At 42.1% G+C, this 20,417-nt stretch overlaps 1 protein-coding gene across 1 annotated transcript in view; it reads right to left on the reverse strand.

Annotated features, from left to right (window-relative positions):
- LOC126299097 (relaxin receptor 1) overlaps positions 1-20,417 on the reverse strand; it is a 756,631-nt gene that overhangs the window by 64,875 nt on the left and 671,339 nt on the right. The window contains exons 17-18 of the mRNA XM_049990771.1: positions 18,712-18,862; positions 832-961 (exon numbers count right to left, since the gene is read on the reverse strand). Coding sequence (XP_049846728.1) covers positions 832-961; positions 18,712-18,862 — 281 coding nt within the window. The remainder of the gene's footprint in view (positions 1-831; positions 962-18,711; positions 18,863-20,417) is intronic.

Consider the following 20,417-nt stretch of genomic DNA (forward strand, 5'->3'; position numbering starts at 1 on the left):
TGTGGATGTTCTAGTGCCACATGAGAGATTTATTAATGAGATTTTAAATTTATATGTAAACATATGGATTATTCTTAGTATATATATCCTTTATTTCGTAATCATGCTGTAGCTGTCGTAAGATAAATAAGTACTATAAACGAATCATCATTATATATAACATTATAAAATAATACTAACAAAATATCTTTGCATAATTCAAGAAGCATTTCAGTTCATTCATTACTTTCTCGGGTCAATGTATTTTGACGAAAATGAGAAAGATATTTTTCCCTCGTGCCTTCTTTCGCTGTAGCGAACTATGGAACCCAAGTAATGAAACAGAACAAGTCCGTTAACACCCACTGCTAGTGGGTGAGTAATTACACATAAAACCGTAAGACAATAAAAATTACTAGCTGATTACAGGTATTAGGTGCATTATAATAGATAAAAAAAGAGAAAAACAAATTGTCAGATATTTAATGAAAATAATACACTCGAAAATTTGTTATTGGAACGAAAACTCATGAAAGATGTGCGAATAAGTAGCTAAAATCAAGCTGTAACAGAAGAAGCAATGATATATAATAGTAATCGAATACAGTAATAAACAATAAAAAGTATTAAACAATGTTGTAAGCTATGATTACAATTGACAATTATTGTAGGTGAAACTACTAGTTGGGAAATTAAAAATGCGAAATTGTAAGTGAACGCAGACAGAAGTTAGTTAACAAGTCCGAGTCCGCGCAGCATTTACCACAAGAAAGTCGATTTCACTAGAAGTATATGCCAACCACAAAAATATAACTTAGTGTGTTAGCAGTTAAGAATAGAAATGATGCTCACCCTGTCATGTTGATCCCAAATAATATAAATGCAGAATACTGCCAGCCAAGGAAGAAAGGGTCGTCAATATGTAGAGGAAAGCACATGCTGTTTATGCCATAGTATCTTGTCGATCCGCGATAGTGTATTGCTGGAACAGTGAAAGAAACATCTTCAGCGAAGTGTGACTTGTCTACAGAAGGAACACATATCTGATACAGTTTTGTAAGTTGAATGAGGCTATACAGAAGGAACGCAACAATTAATATTCGACTTAAAATATGGCAGTCATACTTCTCTCTCTTGAAATCTGTAGCATTCAGTTTATTCCAAAATCAGCTCTTTTGAAGTATGGAAATAACACACCCGTTTCTTGATTTTCTCCCCAGGATTTTTCCTTCCAAGACGCGTCTTAAAAGTGACTATAGCACCGTATGGAGACATTATACCGAATTACATGTGCAATAAATTTAGCTTTTCTTAATTGTATGATGCCAATAAACTTCCTCTTTTCATTATGTATTTTTAGAACCTAATCACTGGGTTTTGTTTCTGTTCAAAATGTTTTCCTAAGTATTCTACAAAATCAAATCTCTTTTGCTACTCATGTTTTTATTTACGGTTGCAAGATTTCAGCCTTCACGAGCGTGTTTTAAGACATTTAAGGTAAATGTCTTGACAATTCATTTCCTGTTATCCAGAATAAGGTGGCTGTTTTCTTAGGGAATTACTTCCAGAAATAAGTATTTTGAAGAAATCAACGCAATTAAAGATTTGTATTGTGACAGATCTTGTCGCAGCATTGTTTTGCTTTATTTTCTGTAGTTATTTCAAGTAGCGATATTTCTTTTTGGTTGTAAAAAATCACATACAAATTGCTAAACCAATCAGGTTATCATATCTCTCAAACAAGATATTAGTTTCATTTTGTTGCACGTTGCGTTCTGGCTGTTCACATGGTGTTTAACTCTTAAACTGGCACAGCTACAAGCAGGTATTTATTCACGAAGAAGCCTCTGGAGCACATCTTAATACCTACCACCTCAAATGTGGACTGGTAGCATGGACATAAGTTATGCTAAGAGTCGTTACCACGTTCTATGTGTTGTGGCGTAAAGTCAGTGCCAGCACGCCAGTAGGGACCGACAGAGAAGAGAAGGCTGTGAGAAGAGGCCAGTCAATCACATGCTGACCGACCTCCCTGCAGCACGACAACGCCACAGTAGCGGCCCCTAGGTGAAGACGACATAAGCGCCGTGCCCGCAGACCACTTCGATAGCAGCTTCAACATTAGCCACTTCGTTAGCCGACGCATCGTAGCCTCTTTATTAGCAATCTCTACGTAGCACAGTTAGAGATCAGTAGTCACTGCAGTTCAGTTGACAGACTTTTGTTAGAATCGGTCGGTAGGACCAGAAGTGTTACCTGTGTTTGTTCTGAAGAAGACTGATTATTTTGTATGTCGCCCTTTGCTTGCAACATATCTGTGTAATTGCACTTGTGGATGATCATGTGTAAAGGACTATGAGAATTCTCAGATCAAAGTTAAGTCTTTGTATTTGTCTTGTTGTAATAAACCTCATTAATACGAGTTGTTTAATTGATTGTCTACCGAACTGAGTATGCAGGGTTCCTAGACACAACACTATGGTGGGTAATTCCCTAGAAATTGGTCCAGGAATGGTGTGGATCGCCAGTTAATACGTACATAGTTTATACATCCAGTACGCAAAAGTAAACACAAAAAAATCATAACTGATATGGTTACTGGAATGTACACAATATTAACTAATACTAAATATTAAAATTTCTTAATAACGATTAATTCAAAAGTATATGACTGCGGAATAGGACAGCGGAAATGACTGAAGTTGCCGAAGGCACCATACTACTTCACAGCTCGTACTTCTTCAACCAGTTCAAGTTTCATTATGTGGTCAGGAACCAACCGTGACTTAGGTATGCAATGTCAAACGTGTTGAATTATTGGAAGCTAGCATTTCACAATGATGCCCGCCGCGGTGGCCGTGTGGTTCTAGGCGCTACAGTCCGGAACCGCGAGACTGCTACGGTCGCAGGTTCGAATCCTGCCTCGGGCATGGATGTGTGTGGTGTCCTTAGGTTAGTTAGGATTAAGTAGTTCTAAGTTCTAGGGGACTGATGACCTAAGGTGTTAAGTCCCATAGTGCTCAGAGCCATTTGAACCATTTTTACAATGATATCAAGTACTTTAATCCAAGCGTGTAGTTACCAGTCAGTAGAAATAATACCACTACTCTACATCTTTTTAATACTGTAACCATAACTATGGCCCCATGCAGAAAGACGTCGAAGTTGACCTATATAGGGGAACTTTTGTTACGTGTGACACACATCTGCAGCGGCCGACCGAGAAGACAGCGCAGCGTTGGATTCACATTCAGGATTAGTGTCTTATCAAGCCTCGTCCTGCTGCTCTGATTTAATTTTTCCGCTGTTTCCATAAATTTGTTCAGGTGATCACTGGAATGAACTCTTTGACATGAATGAGTGACATTTCCTTCTCGAGCATTGCTCTATCCACGCTGTTATCCGCGTTCCAATAACGTTACCGTGGATTGGATACATAAGTGGCAAGCAAATGAAAACGAAACATATGGAAAAATCAAGTAAACAGTTTATTATTTCAAAGGTAATTGTTAATACATTTATTCGACTGAAAGACAAGTCGGTCAGCGCCTTCATGGAAAATGATTGCGATTGCCTACGGAACCGTAATTGTATCCAGGCGTGCATCTCTTCGACCGAAGCAAAACGATGACCTGGAATGCCTTTCTTCAGGGCTCTAAAAATACGTAAATCAAATTGGGAGGGATCAGGATTGTACGGGGGATGTGTAAGCGCTTCGCAGTGAAAAGTCTGCAGCGTAGTTCATACAATCTTAGCAACATGTGAGCGAGCATTATCCTGCAACAGAATGATGCCATCAGTCAACGCGCTGCTCATTGACTTTCTGGATCACCTTGCCACAATTAACGCACAGCGATACGTGGACACTTTGCAAAAATTGAAGTCCTCCATTAAGTCCAAAAGCCCAGGAATGTTGACGAACGGCATCATTCTGTTGTAGGATAATGTCCGCCCACATGTTGCCAAGGTTCTTTTGCCTATGATAGAGACGTTTTACTGGAAGTCCTATGTGTCCTCCATACAGTCCCGATCTCTCCCCATACGATTTTCATATTTTTGGAGCCCTGAAGGAAGACATTCATGGATACCAGTTTGCTTCGGACGCCGAAGGGCACACCTGGGTACAATCATGGTTCTGTAGGCAGCTGCAAGCGTTTTTAGTAATGCCAGATATTTTGAGGGAAGGAGAAAGCCAGCTTACGTAGTTTGTTAACATGTAAAAAAATCCTTTTCAACAAAGTTTTAACTGTCTACGACTCCTACATATGTAAAAAATAAAATATTATGATTAGACTAGTTTCAGTTGTCACTGCAACCATACTCAGATCGGGCTCGTATTAGACGCAAATCGAACAAAACTGTTTATTCCAGTAATAAACATATCATGCAGTAACATGCACTTGTATCAGAAGCAGGTTAAATGAGAAATATAGTGATAACAGCAACAATCAAATAAGAGGCAGGCTCAGCTGTAGCAACTAACAGTTTTGTACATTGAAACTGCCTCTGACACAAGCGCTAGTTACTGCATAATATGGTTATTACTGGAATATCAAATTTTTGTTCAGCCTGAGTCTAATACGAGCATGAAGTGAGTCTAACCATCATTTTTAGGCAATTAAAAGGTTCTTGAAAAAAGATTTTTCATACTTAAGCAAACATTTTTCCATGAAGGCGTTGTACTAACAGTTATGGCAATTATATTTGAAATAATAAACAATTTACTTATCTTTTTTCCACCTATCTAGTTTTCATTTTACTGCCCCCTGCAAAAACTATGACCTTCCTTCTTTTATTTCGGAATATGTTTGATTTTCCAGCTGGTGTAGTTGCAGCAGAACGTAACACAGAGCTTAAATGTGCGCACCTGCTACAACACTTGATTCTGTGGCAGTGTTGACTGCCGATAGTCACTGCTACTTAGCAAGTGGGTGCCATGCCTAAGCTCTGAATTTCGATACGCGTACCGTGAAAGAGGCGTGTCCTCGATGTTTCAGTTTTTGACAAAACCTATAGTAATGTTCTGAAACGGAAACATTCCATAGCAAGAATTTACCAGGAACGTCCAGAATTAAATAGTAAATTAAATCTTTCGCAAGTGCTTCAATGCGTGCTTGTTTGCGAAATACACACATCAAAAAAAGTTTTGCACCACCCTAATTTGGAGGCAACCCGGCCAGACTAAACGCCTTAGACACACTGTCCGACGACTGCAGCAATGTCGAGTTTCCCTGCTGTTTTGGGGTGGCATTGTGTGGCGCCGACGTAAGTCGTGGTGCTCACGGAAGGCGGCGCAAAGGCCGTATGACACGTGAATGCCATCTGCCGAGTGATAGTGCAACCACATCGACAGCATATTGGCGAGAAATTCGTCTTCATGGACGACAATTCGCGCCCCCATCGTGCACATCTTGTGAATGACTTCCGTCAGGATAACGACATCGCTCGACTAGAGTAGCCAGCATGTTCTCCAGACATGGACCCTGTCGAACACGCCTAGGATAGATAGAAAAGGGCTGTTTATGGACGACATGACCCACCAACCACTCTGAGGGATCTACACCGAATCGCCGTTGAGGAGTGGGACAATCTGGACCAACAATGCTTTGACGAACTTGTGGACAGTATGCCACAACGAATACAGGGATGCATCAATGCAAGAGGACGTGCTACTGGGTATTGGAAGTACCGGCGTGTACAGCAATCTGGACCACCACCTCTGAAGATCTCGATGTATGATGGTGCAACATGCAATGTGTGGTTTTCATGAGCAATAAAAAGTACGGAAATGATATTTATGTTGACCTCTATTCCAGTTTTCTGTACAGGTTCCGGAACTCTCGGAACCGAGATGAAGAAAAGTTTTGTGATGTGTGTAGTTAACTGTTTCTAATGACCTCGGCGTCAATGCGAGATAAAAGTATACGGGTCTTTTATTCTATTATGTGAAAGACTGTCGCTGCCTAATCTAATCCAGGATACTGGGGCAGTCTGGTGATTCGGGTACGAAGTCATTCACCACAACCTCTCGTTCCACTACCGATAAACCAACACCTAAAAAGTTTATTTCTTCAGCAGCACAAAAGCAGAATAATTCCCGCTTCATCTTATCCTTTTCCTCCTGTCCGTGTCTTCATTCAACCCTCTCTTTCTCTTTCTCTCTCTCTCTTTCTCTCTTTTCATTCTCCGTCGAGATGAAGTTTCATTTCCAATAACATATTTACGCACCTAGTCACTCCATATTCCGACAGCACCACTTGAACAGTTAGCTAGATGCTGTTTATGAACAGTTCCAGTTTTCTCGGATAACTACAGACGGTGATATTCTCTTGCACGTTAAATGTGAAAAGTTGGCATTTTTACAATAGAAATCGACACATTAGCGTGATACGGACGTGTCTAACTTAGAAACAGCGAGACCGTTGTATGCTGATAGTTTTCCCGACAGGTATTTTGCAGACAAGAGCAAATCGTAGTGACTGAACAGCCACGATAAACCGGATCGATCAAAAAGTAAGCCGTAGACAGCAGCATGCAGATAAATATTCAAGCGTTGGTCTAGAAGGGGAAATTTAATAGCTTTTGGACGAAATTCTAGTACCCGACGAACGTGAGCAGCGTATACCTATTTTAAAATCAAGGTATGGAAACCTGTGCGACTGCAGCAAACTTTGCTTAACGGATAAATGCGATTTCGAAAGCTTTTATTTCCGAGACTTATATCTTTCATATTTTTGTTTCTGAGCAGTTTGAAAGAAAGTGATTGTTGAGAACTAGCTTCAATTGTCGAAATATTTATAAATGATGGTTTTCAACGAATTAAAACTTATCGCTTTTGAAACTGGATAGGTCTCTGATCCCACAACTCGCTAGCGCTCATGTCTTATAGTCTATGTTCATTCCGGAATGGTAAGCGCCTCTACGAATACTGGCACAAAACTACAATAATAGGTTGGAAGCGAAACAAAATATCATCGACGTTCACGTAAAATTTTCGGTCTGTTTTGGAGTCTCCCATGCTTTATGAACAGTTCCAGTTTTCCCAGATAACTACAGAATTCACCTCTTCTCTTTAAGACATTCAAGTATTTAAGTAAAACGTTAACAGAAACGGGCACAGCAACCATATCTGCCAACATACTAGTTTCAACGTGTTGCAACGTAACAACATTACCATTTTTGCCTCCTACTCTGCGTAGCAAGAGAACCGTTGGCAGTTGAGCTTGCTAAAATGCACAGCTTAGACCTCCTAATACCTAATCTTATAATTTTTTTGAATGATTACGCTCCCTAGTATCACAATTACAGGACGCAAAGAAACCCGCACCAGACTCGAAGCAGTTTCCTCGATCACCGAACACATGTCCGATAGTATTTACAGTTACACCGCTGCTAATTCCTTCCACTGAACAACAGAACTACTAAATGAGACGTGCAGGACATGTCAGTGGCACCTGTTTAGGAGAGTGGTACATATCAGTCAGTCCCCTTAATAGGAGCGCTACAGAGTACATGACAGTCTGTCAAAGGGCCCTGGATTCCTTCCCGCGATGCTGCTTTTCAGTGGAACAAGCGAGAGCAAAAGCATGACAGTCTGTGAGACTCAGTGAAGGCTTTATGGTCGCTCATACAGATTGGATCCGGTCCACGCAAACTTTCATTTTTTCCTCACGTAGCCGACATTTCGTGGCCCACGAAGAGAAAGCAGATTGTCCAGCATCGCAGAAACAGGGAGGACCAGAAATTTTGTCAGAGACCGGAAATTTTGCCAGATTGGACGCTCAAGGTACGCAAGAAATCGAATTAATGTGTATTACTTCCCAATAAATCTCACGTCTCTTTATTCCAGAAATGGAGCTACTTCCATCCGCTTTCAGCTTTCTAAAATTAATTTCTAGTTTTTATGCTGATTTTACCATAAACCATAAATTTCAAGTATTCAATACTCTTTTGTTTCATTTTACTGAAAGAAGCAAAAGTAAATGAAAAGGAAAGTGAAAGTAATAATTATAAATCTATTACTGGTAGCGCGACGCAGATTTCGCAGAAAAACACTAAAAATATGTAATAGCTTTGAAAGATGGAAGAAATTTTTATCATTGTCAGGTTGTGCTTCAAGTGAGTGAGTAGTTTGTATAGTTGTGTAGTAAAGGTAGCGTATTCACAATGTTGCAGCGATTGCGAATATTCAACGTAAATATCTTCAGTCCCAAGAAGGTTACTCTGACAAGGCATTATACGCTGACCGTCACTGAAAGGCGTTTCAATTGTTAGGCTTGTACATCATGGCGAACAATTTATTTATTAATGACAAATGACGCTAGCCGGCCGCAGTATACTTCAGGTGTAAGTGGTTTAAGATTAAATGTTCATCTTTCACTGCTTCATAAAATGTGGCCATAGTTGCTAACAGTTCAGTACTCATGAAGTTCAACCAAGCACGGAAAAGGCTTACGCTAAGCGCGCATTACCAGCTGTTGCCACTGTGCATTCGAAGTGATATGGCCACGATCTCATTCCAGGTGCAGTCTATCCTTACTGCTATTACCGGAGAGATGTTATCATCTCGTATTTCACGTGGAAAATTGTAACAGAATGGTCTGTGTACGAAACGCTGGCTGTGTTGACACCCGTAATTACTCTTAACATGGAGGGACATCTCTAGTAAACTTTGTAGCTAACAGGTTTTTCCGTTGTAATAGATATCGCGGTTTTGGCTCCTGTCCTAAAATATTACTGCTAACACCTGTAGCATAATAGGCCTATAGATTAATTTAAGAGAGAGTCAGCAAGCTTCGTTTAAAGTTATTTACTCACTTTCTAGTAAAATTTTACACCAGGCACAATAAAGCTGGTCTGGTAAGTTTTTCTCAGGGACAAGATGGGCTAGTTGGTGTTCGTAAGTAGATGGAAATGGCTCTGACTTCTGCCAAGCAACTGGAAGCCACTGCGAATGGATGTGTGGATGTGTTGAGAGGGCTACCGAGAGTCATGTACCAGACTTACCAAAGTGCCTCGGATACTATCCTCTCCTGCTGATACTGTCTGTTCTGCAGCAAATACAGTATCTGTCACTAATCGTCATCTTTGCTGTGAGCGGCGTGCCAGTGTCAGGTCTAGATGTCCTGTATAAGGGAGACAGGGACCAAGGAGAACTCGGAATTTTATACCTATCCCGCTAACCAACAAGTTCGAGATGTTGTTTTACTCTGAAATCGAAACTGAGCCAGTGAAACTCACATGACTTTTTGGGAATAGTATTGTGTCTCGTGTCAAAGGGTGGCAAGCACAAAAGGGGGGGGGGGGGGAGGAGGAGGTTATCAATCATCAGAAGTTCAAATGTACGGCGTATAATGCTACCCCTTAAGGGAATGATAGTAAGGGATGGGAAGAAACATCATGTGCACGTGGTGTGTAAGCCTGATTAGGCCACTTTTCATCCCATCCAGATAACAGTAATTGTAGGAAATCCGGAAGTATCAGTGTAAGATCGAAAGAAAAGCCCCACTACAGCGAGAGCATTAAAATCCTAGCGGTTAACAGCCGAAGCACTCGCAAAGATGTCCCAGAATTTGAAGCCCTCTTAAAAGGCAAAGAAGCTCACCAGGTACAGAAAGCTGGTTAAAGCTGGGCGTTGACAGTAGTGAGACTTTTTTTTAGGAAAATTTAAACGTATACTGAAAGGATAAACTAATGGGAGATAGAGGCGGTGTATTTGTCGCAGTAGCAAGAAACTCAAATTCATCGAGATAATAACTGAAACTGCATGCGACATTGTTGGCGAAAGACTCAGAATAAAGTGCGGGCATAAAATTATAACGGGATCCTTCTGTCGAGCGACAGACCAATTTCCTGATGTAACCGAAAACGTTAGAGTAAACCTTATTTCGCTTGTATGAAATTTCTATAACCATACTGTAAACATAGGAGGAGATTTTAACCATAACCAATCCATTTTGATGACTACAGTTCTATTAGTGTTGGCCGTGACCAGATATCCTCTGAAACATTATTAATGTCATCTCTGAAAGCTACTTTGAACATATAATTTGAAACATCACTCATGATGGAAATACATCATATCTAATGGCAACAAATAGAGCTCGCCTCTTTGATGATGTCCACATCGAAACTAGTATCAGTCACGATGTAGCATCTATAGCAACAATGAATACCAAAGTACAAACGGCAACTTAATCAAGTAGAGTATATATGTTCAGTAACATAGACAAACACGCAGCTGTGTTATATCCGAATGCGAAACTTCAAACTTTTAGCTCAGGGCTAGAGCATATAGAGAGGAACTATGGCTCATGGTTAAAAGAATAGTTGACGATGTACTGGATAGATATGCACCCAGGAGGACAGTTCATGATAGAGGTCTCTCCATGGCATTCAGTCATCGTAAAGAAACTTCTAAAAAATGGTTCAAATGGCTCTGAGCACTACGGGACTGAACGGCTGAGGTCATCAGTCCCCTAGAACTTAGAACTACTTAAACCTAACTAACCTAAGGACATCACACACATCCACGCCCGAGGCAGGATTCGAACCTGCGACGGTAGCGGTCGCGCGGTTCCAGACTGAAGCGCCTAGAACCGCTCGGCCACTCCGGCCGGAAAACTTCTAAAGAAAGAGGGCTCGGTATGAAACAAAGCATAGCACTATAGACGGAAACATGCTGAATGAAACGCATTCGGCTGTCAAGGTACCACTGTGTGAAGCTTTCAATGAGTACCGTAGCAGAATATTGTCAAATGACCTTTCACAATACCCAAAGACATTCTGGTCGTATGTAAATGCTTTTATCTGCACCAGACTTAGTGTGTAGACATTCAACGATGAGACGGAAGTTGAAATTGTGGATAAAAAACGAAAGCAAAAATGTTTAATTCAGTTTTCAAATTTTCCCTCAGAAAGGGAAACCCAGTAGTGTTTCCCCAATTTGACTCTGTTGGAAAGACAAGTCAAGTACACATTGCCGTCTCGATGGAATCATTATCAGGTAATTGCAGTTGAATTAGGTCCTCAATTAACTTTAACCTATCCTAGACCGCTTGAACACAAAATTATTCCCGGTTGTCCGGTAGCTGGAAGAAACCGCAGGTCAAACATGTATACTAAAAGGATAGCAGAGATGATCCACAGAACTGTCGACCAATATCTCTGACATCCATTTTTGGTGGAATCTTAGAAAACATTCTGAGCTCAGAAATAATCAGGTATCTCGAACAGGATGGCTACCTCCATGCCAGTCAGCAGGATTTCGAAAACATTGATCATGTGAAACCTAGTTCGCACTTTTCTCAAATGACATACTGAAAACCATGGATCAAGACATTCAGATAAATGCAGTATTTCTCGATTTTCGAAAAGCTTTTGACTCAGTACCAAACCTACGCTTGTTATCAAAAGTACAATGCATGGAGTATCAAGGGAAATTTGTGAATGGATTGACTATTTTTTGATAGGGACGCAGCTAGTTGTGTTGGATTGAGAGTCATTGACAGATGTAGAGGTAACTAAGAGTGTACCTCAGGGAAGTGTGTTGCTATTTATGTTTCATATTAATGACCTTGCGGATAATATTAATAGCAACTCAGACTCTTTGCAGATGTTGCAATTATTTATAATGAAGTACAATCTGAAAGAAAGTGCGCAAATATTCAGTCAGATCTTTGTAAGATTTCAAAGTGGTGCAAAGTGTGTAAGTTGCTTTTAAATTTTCATAAATGTTAAACTGTGGACTTCACAAAATAAAATACCGTAGTATAATATGACTATAGTATCAGTGAGTCATTTTTGCCATCGGTAAACTCACACAAATACATGGGTGTAGGACTTTGTAGGGACATGAATTGAAACGATCACATGGACTCATTTGTGGGTGAAGCAGGTAGCAGACTTCGATTTATTGATAGAATACCAGGAAAGTGCTGTCAGTCTATAAAGGAAATTACTTACAAATCACTCGTGCGACCCATCCTAGAACATTGGTCTAATGTTTGGGATCCGTACCAAATAGAACTTAAAGGGGATACTAAACGTATATAGAGAAGGACAACACGAATAGTCACAGGTTTGTCTGACCCGCGGAGAGTATCACAGAGATGTTGAAAGAACTGACCTGGCAGTCTCCTGAAGATAGGAGTTATTTATCCCGACAAAGCCTTCTTACAAACTTTCAGGAACCAGCTTTGAATGATGACTCTAGGAATATACTACAATCTCCTTCATATCCCTCCCATAATGATCGTGAGGATATAATCAAACTAATTACAGCACGCACAGAGCCATTTAAACACACATTCTTCCCGCGCCCCATACGTGAATGAAACGGGAAAAAGCCCAAGTAACTGATACAGTGGGACGTACCCTCTGTCATGCACTTAAAAGTGGTTTTCAGAGTATGGACCCAGATGTAGGTGAGTATGTATGTTATTCACATTTTAGTTTGACTACTGACTAATGGAAACCAACAGTCTTTATGTGTGACTCCTAGTTTATGTTTCAAGTGAAGGCAGAGAAGCCGGAAACCGCCATCTTCCATCAAATGTTTATGAAAGGGACGCCTTAGGTCCAGGCAGTGTCCATCTGTGGGAGTATTTTGGGATGGGTACACCGAATCTACGTCTTTCGATGTGGAACTTTGATGTATGCTGAATTGGGGGAGGGAACCAGACAGCGAGGTCATCGGTACCATCGGAATAGGGAAGGGTGGGGAAGGAAGTCGGCCGTGCTCTTTCAAAGGAACCATCCCGTCATTTGCCTGAAGCAATTTTACGGAAATCACGGAAAATATAAATGAGGAGGACCGGACGCGGGTTTGAACAGTCGTCCTCCCGAATGCGAGTCCTGTGTGCTAATCACTGCACCACCTCGCTCTGTGGAACTTTGACTGCACAAATTTGTAGAGATGATATATTTCATGAATCTGTGTTTCTGTATGTCGGTGAAATAGATGAGGTCATTCTACTACAACACTCCGCGACGCAAGAGTTTTTCGTGGAAAAATATCTTCGAAACGAAATAATTCAGCGAATGGAAAGGAAAATTCAATCTCCCATTGGAATGGCCCGGGAGGGGTGTTCTTGCTCAAATTCTGTCTCGACAGCCGGCCGCGGTGGCCGAGCGGTTCTAGGCACTTTAGTGCAAAACCGCGCAATTGCTACGGTCGCATGTTCGAAACTTGCCTCGGGCATGGATGTGTGTGATGTCCTTAGGTTAGTTAGGTTTAAGTAGTTCTAAGTTCTAGGGGACTGATGACCTCAGATGTTAAGTCCCATAGTGCACAGAGCCATTTTCTGTCTCCTCAGACGCCTGACACGCTGGGAGCAGCGTTTCAAGAATAACTACATCTGCTTGCTATGAGGTTCATCCACGCCATTACTAACATTGTCAAGTTCTCCGACGATTGTCTTTTTGAAAGCATATGCGACACTCATTGGTGAAGAGAACGTGGTGCCATTCCTGAGCAGTCCATTAGGCATGTGCTCAGGGTATTCAAATCTCGTACTGACGTTCCTTGCATCATACATCAATTTTGTGTATTTTAAATGTTTCCTAAATTCGAATACAAATGCTATGGCTCGGGTAGTGTTTTGAAATTTTATTCACGCCATGTAATCAACTACACATTTTGGCTGTGTTTTACCACATTCAACACACAGCTTTTGGAGTTATTGTTTTCTTTGCCTTACGGACACCAGTGCACTGGGGAGAAATGGGAGGAACATTCCTTGACCTTTTGCACGCAGTGAGCATTATCAGCTGCAGTACACCAGTGCAAGACAGCACATCTCGTCATCAGCGGCACTGAGGATGCAATACATATAACACCTGAGCCACTAAGGGCAGCGGAGAGGCGTGTTGGTGATACATAGTGTAATATAATAAAACGTGAACAACATTAATGTGGAGTAGCCTCCACACCTCCATCGCTGTATAATTACAGTGAAATCCAGACCATTAGCAGCTTACAGGCGTTGATAAATATCAACAGGGCAGTTGAAAATGTGTGCCCCGATCTGGACTCGAGCCCAGAATCTCCTACTTAGACGGCAGGCGCTCTACCAGACTGAGGCATCGAGGACACAGAGAATAGCGTGACTGCAGGGACTTATCTCTTGCACATTCCCCGTGTGGCCCACATTTCCAATTTACTGTCCACACACTACATTTCTAGTGCCCTCCCCACTATACTCATTACTAGCTGCAGTGAATCTGCGCATTTCCGTAAGACTTTGAGCAATGTGAGTGCATCCGCACTGCAGAAGATCATTGGCCGGTAAGCTGTATCTTTATGAAGATGGTATCTGTTGTTTCGGACATGTCTGAAAGAACAGACACCATTTGTGATCTTGCAGGTCTCGAAGAATGAAATTACAATGAAATCCAGACAATTAGCTGTTTACAGGCGTTGATAAATACACACATCAAAAAACGTTTTTCATCACCTCGGTTCTGAGAGTTCCTGAACCTGTACAGAAAATTGGAACAGAGATCAACATAAACATCATTTCCGTCCTTTTTATTGCTCATGAAAACCACACATTGCATGTTGTACCATCATAGTGCGAAACCTTCAGAGGTGGTGATCCAGATTTCTGTGCACACCGGTACCTCTAATACCCAGTAGCACGTCCTCTTGCACTGATGCATGCCTGTATTCGTCGTGGCTTACTATCCACAAGTTCACCAAGGCACTGTTGGTTCAGGTTTTCCCACTCCTCAATGGCGATTCAGCGTAGATCTCTCAGAGTGGTTGATGGGTCACATCGTCTATAACCAGCCCTTTTCAATCTGTTCCACGCATTTTCGATAGGGTTCATGTTTGGAGAACATGCTGGCTACTCTTGTCGAGCGATGTCGTTATCTTGAAGGAAATCATTCGCAAAATGTGCACGATGGGGACAATTGTCGTCCATGAAGACGAATGCCTCGCCAATATGATGCCTATATGGTTGCACTATCGGTTGGAGGATGACATTCACATATTGTGCAGCTGTTACGGCGCCTTCCACAGTGTCTCTAAGGCGTTCAGCCTGACTGGGTTGCCTCGAACACTTCTCCAACGATTGTCTTCTTGAAGGCATATGCGACACTCATCGGTGAAGAGAACGTGATGCCAATCCAGAGCAGTCCATTCGGTTAGTTGTCGGACTCATCTGTACCGCAGTGTATGGTGCCGTGGTTGCAAAGATGGACCTCGACATGGACATCGGGAGTGAAGTTGCGCACCATGAAGGCCTACTGGGCACAGTTTGAGTCGTAACAGATGTCCTCTGGCTGCACGAAAAGCATTATTCAACATGGTGGCGATGTTGTTAGGGTTCAAATGGTTAAAATGGCTCTGAGCACTATGGGACTTAACTTCTGAGGTCATCAGTCCCCTAGAACTTAGAACTACTTAAACCTAACTAACCTAAGGACACACACACATCCATGCCCGAGGCAGGATTCGAAGCTGCGACAGTAGCGGTCGCGCGGTTCCAGACTGTAGCGTCTAGAGCCGCTCCGCTGTTGGGGTTCCTCCGAGTCATAATCCGGATTTAGCGGTCATGCGCTGCAGTAGTAGCCCTTGGGTGTCCTGAGCGAGGCATGTCATCGACAGTTCCTGTCTTTCTCCACCATGTCCGAACAACATCGCTTTGGTTCACTCCGAGACGCATGGACACTTCCCTTGTTGAGAGCTCTTCCTGGCACAAAGTAAAAATGCGGACGCGATCGAACCGCGGTTTTGACTGTGTAGGTATGGTTGAACTACAGACAACAATAGCCGTGAACCTCCTTCCTAGTAGAATGACTGGAACTGATCGGCTGTCGGACCTCCTCCGTCTAATAGGCGTTGCTCATGCATGGTTGCTTACATCTTTGAGCGGGTTTAGTGACATCTCTGAACAGTCAAAGGGTTTGTGTCGGTGATACAACATCCAAAGTTAACGTCTATCTTCAGGATTTGTGGGAACCTGGGTGATTCAAAACTTGTTTTGATGCGTGTATCAACCGAGACATTTCGAAATTTGCGCCCCGACTGTGTCTCGTAGTCGGGATCTCCTGTTTACATGGCAGACGCTCTATCCGACTGAGCCATCGAGGACACAGAGGACAGTGGAACTTCAGGGACCTATCTGTGGCACGCTCCCCATGTGACCCACATTTCCCACTTACGGTCCACACACTACGTTTGTAGTTCCCCTGCCAAATATACTCATTACTCGCGGCAGTCAGTCTATCGATTCCCGTAAGACTTTGAGCAATGTGAGTGAAATCGCACTGAAGAAGATCATTGGCGGGGAAGCCTTATCTATGTGAAGATAGTATTTGTTCTTTTGGACATGTCCGACAGGACAGATTCCATCTTCATATATTCGTCGCTGTAGGTCCGTTGTTGGGTGCAATTTTATTCATACAGCGGTTTTCTCACTCTTTAACCTAGCGATATATTCGTATGAAATTCAGCTGTCAATATTAAATGCCAACGTAAAGTCAAGGAGTGTTACACTTCCCTGGAACACGTTTTTCTGCTACTTCACATAGTTCAGCATCAAGACAGCTAATTTAAGAATCAAATCACATACTATGAATATTATGTGATACACTGAGATGACAAAAAGTCATGGGATAGCGATATACACACATGCAAATGGCGGTAGAATGGCGTCCACAAGGTATAAAAGTGCAGCGCATTGGTGGAGCTGTCTCCCGGATGATGCCCTATCTACCTCCATTTATCTCTCCTATCAACTCTGATCCTCACCCCCCCTCCCTTCCTCCATCCTTTTCCTGGACTCCCTCTCCTACCCCTTCCATCCTCTTTTTTCCCCACCTACCCTCTCTCTGCCCCCCTTCTCTCCATCAAGTCCTTTTGCATTTCCCTCCTCTGCCTTTTCCCATTCCCTCTCGCGTCTGCCCTGCCCCTCCCCCCCCCCCCCCCTCTTATGAATCATCTCCCTCCTTTGGATCCCCCCTTTCGTTTTTCCTCTCCTCCCTCCTTGTTCCCCCCCCCCCCCAGTCTGTCCAGGTTCATCCCCCCCCCATCTGCCCTTGACTATGCTGTGTCATCTTTATTCCGACATTTTAGTGCAGTGTTTACAGTAAGTGTTCCGTGTTGTATGTCTTGTCCGACGTGCTGCGAACAGACATCATACTGTCGCTGGGTGTGATTTTTATATCTCTTGCGAACAGAAACCAGACTGTCGCCATGTTTTTTTAATTGTCTGTCTACTATGTTACCTGTCTGCTTCCTGTGTATTTTATTAGCTTTGCCAACCCTTTGCTTTATGTTTTAACTTTCCCCAATTTTCCGCCGTTTTACAATTTAAGTCACCGTTTTATCACCTGCTTTTATTATTTCTTATCTACTTCTTACGTTTCAAAAAGTCTGTAGGCTGCAGAGTAGCGTAATAAGCTGCGGCCAGCCCACCCCTTTGGGGGGAATCGAAATTCAATAAAGGAAAAAAAAAGCGAAGGTGTCATTTGTACTCAGCTGATTCATGTGAAAAGGTTTTCGACGTGATTATGGACACACGTCGGGAATTAACAGGCTCTGAACGCGGAATGGTGACTGGAGCTAGACGCATGGGACATTCCATTTCGGAAATCATTAGGAAATATTCTGAGATCCACAGGGCCAGGAGTATGCCGAGAGTACCAAATTTCTGGTATTATCTCTCACCACTGACAACACAGTGGCCGATGGCCTTCGCTTAAATACCGAGAGCAGTGACATACGTGTATAGAGTTGTCAGTGCTAACAGACAATTAACACTGCTTGAAATAACCGCAGAAATTAATGTGGAACGTACGACGAACGTATCGGTTAGTGTAGTGCGGCGAAATTTCGCATTAATGGGCTATGGCAGCAGAAACCATATCGCATGCTATTGATAACAGCATGACATCGCCTAGAGAAGATCTTGTGGGCTCGTCACCATATCGGTCGAACCCTATACAACTGGACAACCGTGGCTTGGTCATATGAGTCCCGATTTCAGTTCGTAAGAACGGATGGTAGGATTCAAGTGTTACGCAAACCCCACAAAACCACGAACCCAAGTTGTCTACAAGACACCGTTTAAGTTGGTGGTGGCTCCATTATGGTGTGAGCTGCATTTACATGGAATGGACTGGGTCCTCGGTTATTTTCGGATACCTGGAAATCGTTTGCAGCCATTCATGGACTTCAAGTTCTCAAACAACGATGGAATTTTTATGGATGACGATGCGTCATGTCACCGGCCCACTATTGCTTGCGATTGGTTTGAAGAACATTCTCGACAATTCGAACGAATGATTTGGCAACCCAACTCGCGCGACATAATTCCCATCGAACTTTCATTGGACATAATCATGCGCTGGGAACACATTCGCAATTGTGGACGGCTATAGAGACAACATGGCTCAATATTTCTGCAGGGGACTTCCGGCGACTTGTTAAGTCCATGCCAAGTCTAGCAGTTGCACTCCACCGGGTGAAAGGAGATCAGAGACGGAATTAGGAGGTATCTCATGACTTGTCACTTCAGAGTATATTAAAAAATGGATATTGATTATGGCGGGCGCTAATTATTATACTTCCAGCATTAGAGAGGATTGATTGAAATAGATTTTTTGTAAGAATGAGATCGCTATTACTTCACTACTAAGCCGTTATTTTCTGCTGTCATAATCTTTGAGACCCAGGAAGCCAGGAGCGTTTGTAACAATGACTAATCTGATCTCTTACTGTACCTGGAATGATAGCCAAACTGATGCCTGCGATCCAGATGAGGGCCAGCGTGGCAGCGGCGCTCCTCACGGCCAAGCTGGTGCTGTGAGACAGCGGCAGCGCGATCAGAATGAACCGCTCCAGCGACATGAACACCATTATCAGCACTGAAACCTGCAACAGAATTTGTGGTTTTCTTTCCCTGACAAATGAGTTTTAAGAATCCCTAGATTTCAAGTGAATGCATAATAACAAAAGCTTGAAACTAATTATATGGAAATAGGATAGTACTTCTAAATTAATTAGGTTTTTGATACAATGGTTTTTCTTTTTTATGGGATCGTCGATAAGCTTCTTTTTATTTAAGGTGGGAGCTACTGATCTTATCTCAGTTGACGAACAATTTCTGACATTTACTTAGCGTCCGTGCATGTTTTAAGGAAAAGGTAGAAGCAAGGGACGTGCACTTTATCGCTAGAATTCATATAACTCGTATGAAATATCAGCAGGGTTTTCTGAGCATTAAGGGATTTATTGTTTTTTCACAATATCTATTGACTGTTCTTTGAAACTCACGCAAATTGAAGTACTTAATAGAGTTATAGGACAGGTAGGCGTAGCTATTATGTGGCTTTGTGGCGGTATACTCTAAAAATGTGTGTAAACAAAAAGAAAAACAATTTTCTTTTATCTGAAGAACGAAGAAAAGATCCAATTTAATTCTGTATCACTGGAAATGTGAATGAAATGGATATTAGTGACCAAGGCGTTGAGAAATAGCTGAAATTCTTAAAATTGAAAAAACCTCTAGGGGTCGATGGAATCCCTGTCAGAGGCTATACCGGATTTGCTGCTGAGATAGTCACTTTTTTATCCATGATATACCCTAGATTACTCTAACAAAAAGCGTAACCAGCGTTTGGAAACGAGCATAGGTCACACTTGTTATCACGAACGGCATCAGATGTAATGTACGAAAAGGTTAGTAGAAGTGATCCACTAAACGGCCGTCCATTATCATTGACAGTCATTTGCTGTATAATCAGAGAACGTACTCTGATATAATTATGTTCAACTTGCTGCACTTTCTATGACTACGAGATCGATTACGATTAATTGACCTATTCCAAATAGATTGCTTCTGATGTAAACTGCTTTGTTCGCCTTACCTAAATTCTGAATAAGAAGAGTTGGTTCTGACACAACGTAAAAAAAATGGTCAAATGTGTGTGAATTACTAAGGGACAGAACTGCTGAGGTCATCGGTCCCTGGACTTACACATTACTTATACTAACTTATGCTGAGGACAACACTAACACCCATGCCTGAGGGAGGACTCGAACCTCCGGTGGGAGTGGCCGCGCAATCCGTGACATGACGTCTCTAACCGCGCGGCCACTCCGCGCGTGTGACGTAATGTAACAAACACTTTCATCCACTACACAAAAATGCTTGAAATTGTCCGTCACTTTCCATATCAATGTCTTTACTTTATTTACTTATCAGCTTCCTTTCGTAATTGGTTTCTCTCTTAAAAATTATCCCCAGTTTTACTAATATGAATTGGAAGTCTAAACCACCTGTTATTTGCGGTAACATAATACGTTTTGTGGGGGGTGGTTTCTATTAACTAATCCTGACGTCTGACATGAGAACACTGCTCGTCTTATTTTTGATACTTTATTGGAAATGCCATTTGAAGCGATTGATGTACTTCATTCGAAACTG

The sequence above is a fragment of the Schistocerca gregaria genome, chromosome X (assembly GCF_023897955.1).
Source record: "Schistocerca gregaria isolate iqSchGreg1 chromosome X, iqSchGreg1.2, whole genome shotgun sequence".
Taxonomy (NCBI): domain Eukaryota; kingdom Metazoa; phylum Arthropoda; class Insecta; order Orthoptera; family Acrididae; genus Schistocerca; species Schistocerca gregaria.